This window comes from Nestor notabilis, unplaced genomic scaffold, assembly GCF_000696875.1.
Source record: "Nestor notabilis isolate BGI_N333 unplaced genomic scaffold, ASM69687v1 scaffold957, whole genome shotgun sequence".
In the NCBI taxonomy this organism is placed as follows: Eukaryota; Metazoa; Chordata; class Aves; order Psittaciformes; family Psittacidae; genus Nestor; species Nestor notabilis.
In genome coordinates, this window is record NW_009937568.1 from 10,419 (window position 1) to 13,020 (window position 2,602).

Consider the following 2,602-nt stretch of genomic DNA (forward strand, 5'->3'; position numbering starts at 1 on the left):
CGCCCTTGAATATAATGCTGTCACCAACTTCTATAGCTGCTTCACCTGTGCTGAGCAATTCCTGTCTCAGTTCAAGCAATACCAGCTCTGCTCCAAATCCAAGTTCTTCAGTTCTGAACTTCACATTGCAACACATAGGACTAATACCTGCTGGTGTGCAAGTTCCTGCAAATCCTGTCCTTCAGCACATGGTAGTGCCTTCCCAACCAGAAAACGTTAGCCATAGCTCAGAGGACTTGCAAGAAGGGGAAGTAAGTAAAACTGCATTGCAGCTTCCTCACAGGTGGGTTGAGGGGGAAGTTTAGTGTGGTAATTCCTTTACAGCAGGTAATATTTTTAACTGAACACCTTTTTGATCTTTTTACATCAGCCCTACCCAGAAAGAGCTGGCAGCAAAGGCCAGCCTAAGTGCAGTGCAGTGAAGAGGTTAGGAAGGAATAACAAGTATCCTGTTTGTTGTGGAAGGGGAGCCAGCGGGAAGATGACAAGATGTGAAGAGACAACTGGTTTAGAGGGAGGATTCTGCATAGATCTGAGATGACACATTAACAAATTCTCCATTTGTTCCTTTATCTTTCCTTCTTATTACTCTCCTACTCTCAAGTTCTTGCACTTAATGTCAGCTTTTTTTAATAGGTGTGTAAAAGAATATTTTTTCCCCCAGGAAATTTCTCTTATATTTTGTGTAATACTGTATTGCTTAAGATCTGGATTAAAAAAGGAGTTAGGACTAGAGAAACCATATTTTTATTTGATTATTTGGGACATACATATAGACATGTCAAGGAATTCAAGTATATTCTCCGTATAATTTTGGGGAAAGAAATTTTTGTAATACCCTGCAGAGACGTAAAACTAGAATTAACTTTTTTTCTACCCCTTTAAATGAAAGTAACTCTCTCTGTTTCTCCTTAGCCTTCTGTTCCAAAGGAACTGCAAGAGCCCCAGGCAGTTACAGAAAACTTCTTCCGGACCCCAGGAGGTCCAAACTCAGTATCTTCCCTCTCTGCAAATTCAGATGGTACCGACAGAATCTCTCAAGGAACTCTGTATATTCCTCAACGGAAACTTGAGGTGTCAGAAGATTAATGCTGGGATATGGTTTGCTGGGTGTGGTAGCAGGCATCATGACTGCTACCACCCTGTACGCATCTTGGGCTGTGTGATGGACACTGTGTGGTTTGGACACGGACTGCAAGACCTCAATACTGGAATAGCCTTAATTAATGCTTTAGAATTAAAACTGGCTCTTAATGAGAAAGTTATTGTCTTTTTTTTTTTTTCCCAAAGGCTTACCTGACTTTGTTGCTACAATACTTGAGGTTTCTAGTGGGGTTTTTTTGTGTGTTGCTTTTCTGCTATGCAAAGGAAGCTGAAATTGTCTTTGTACAGGAAGGTACAGCCAGTACATATTTTGCACAAAGGAAAGTACTGTGAGCGTGTACATATTTTATGTCTTAACAAAAAGGCCACAGTTTAAATGTCTTGCTTCTGTGTTCAGTAATGCTTGTTTGTAAAGTTAGTTAAAAAAAAGAAAAGAAAAAACAAAAAATGAATTTTTAATCAAGTTTTATATAAGTTAAGAATTATTTATACTGTATTTTTAAATCAATTTGTTCAGATTAAACTTACATCAAACTCAAATGATGACTTTTTAAATTTGATGAAATTAGGTTACCTAAGTAATACACTGAGTATTCACTGGCACCTCTTTGTTCTTCTTTCATCAGACAGGGGTATCTCTGTGTGCTGAAGAAAGGGAAAATGATATTTCATCCAAAAAGGATCTAAGTAATTCCATCATCTAACTTCTGAACTGTTGTCACTAGAGACTGCATCTCCTACTAACTATATTTTCCTCTAACTGTTATGAAGTTTAGAATTCAGAGTATCTTTATCACCCTGTGGGGGTGCTGAGGCCCTGGCACAGGTTGCCCAGAGAAGCTGTGGCTGCCCCATCCCTGGCAGTGTTCAAGGCCAGGTTGGACACAGGGGCTTGGAGCAACCTGCTCTAGTGGAAGGTGTCCCTGCCTGTGGCAGGGGGTTGGAAGTGGGTGAGCTTTAAGGTCCCAAACCATCCTGTGATTCTGGAATTGAGAAGTTCCATGGTTTGGGCCTCAAGCTAAACAGACAATCAGATTTGAAGATGAACACTCATTACCTTACCTCTCCAATTAAACGCGGAGTTTGAGCCAGGTGCATGCTACACTGCGCACACTCTGCAGGTTCTCTTGACTGTGGAGAGGCTTCAAGCCCAAGAGACAGCTTTCATAACACTTCATTCTCAGGCTTTATAACCATCTAAAAAGGTTTGTGGCAGAACTCAGAGGTGCCATTACTGAAGCACTAGCTATTCACCGCTGCACACAGTAAAGTCTGGCTTCTCGAAGGAGGGAGCCCTGTATCCCTTGGATGTACCCACACCACACAAAGGCTGTGCTTTGGGTTTCTGCTTTCTAGCCAAGACCAGTGTCAGCCTCCAGCTGGGTTTGGTGGGTTGTTTGGTTTTTTTCCCTCTTGCAATTTCATATCAAACAGGTTAAGGTAAAACAACTGAGTTTAAATAAGTACAGCGGTCTGTGCTGAAGGAAGAAAGATAAAG

General features: G+C 41.2%; 1 protein-coding gene across 1 annotated transcript in view; it reads left to right on the forward strand.

Moving 5' to 3' along the window:
* E2F8 (E2F transcription factor 8) overlaps positions 1-1,089 on the forward strand; it is a 10,230-nt gene extending 9,141 nt beyond the window's left edge. Inside the window, 2 exon segments of the mRNA XM_010018868.1 lie at positions 1-251; positions 916-1,089. The exon segment at positions 1-251 is cut by the window's left edge and continues 28 nt beyond it. Of these exon segments, the coding sequence (XP_010017170.1) occupies positions 1-251; positions 916-1,089 (425 nt within the window).
* Positions 1,090-2,602: the final 1,513 nt, after the last annotated feature.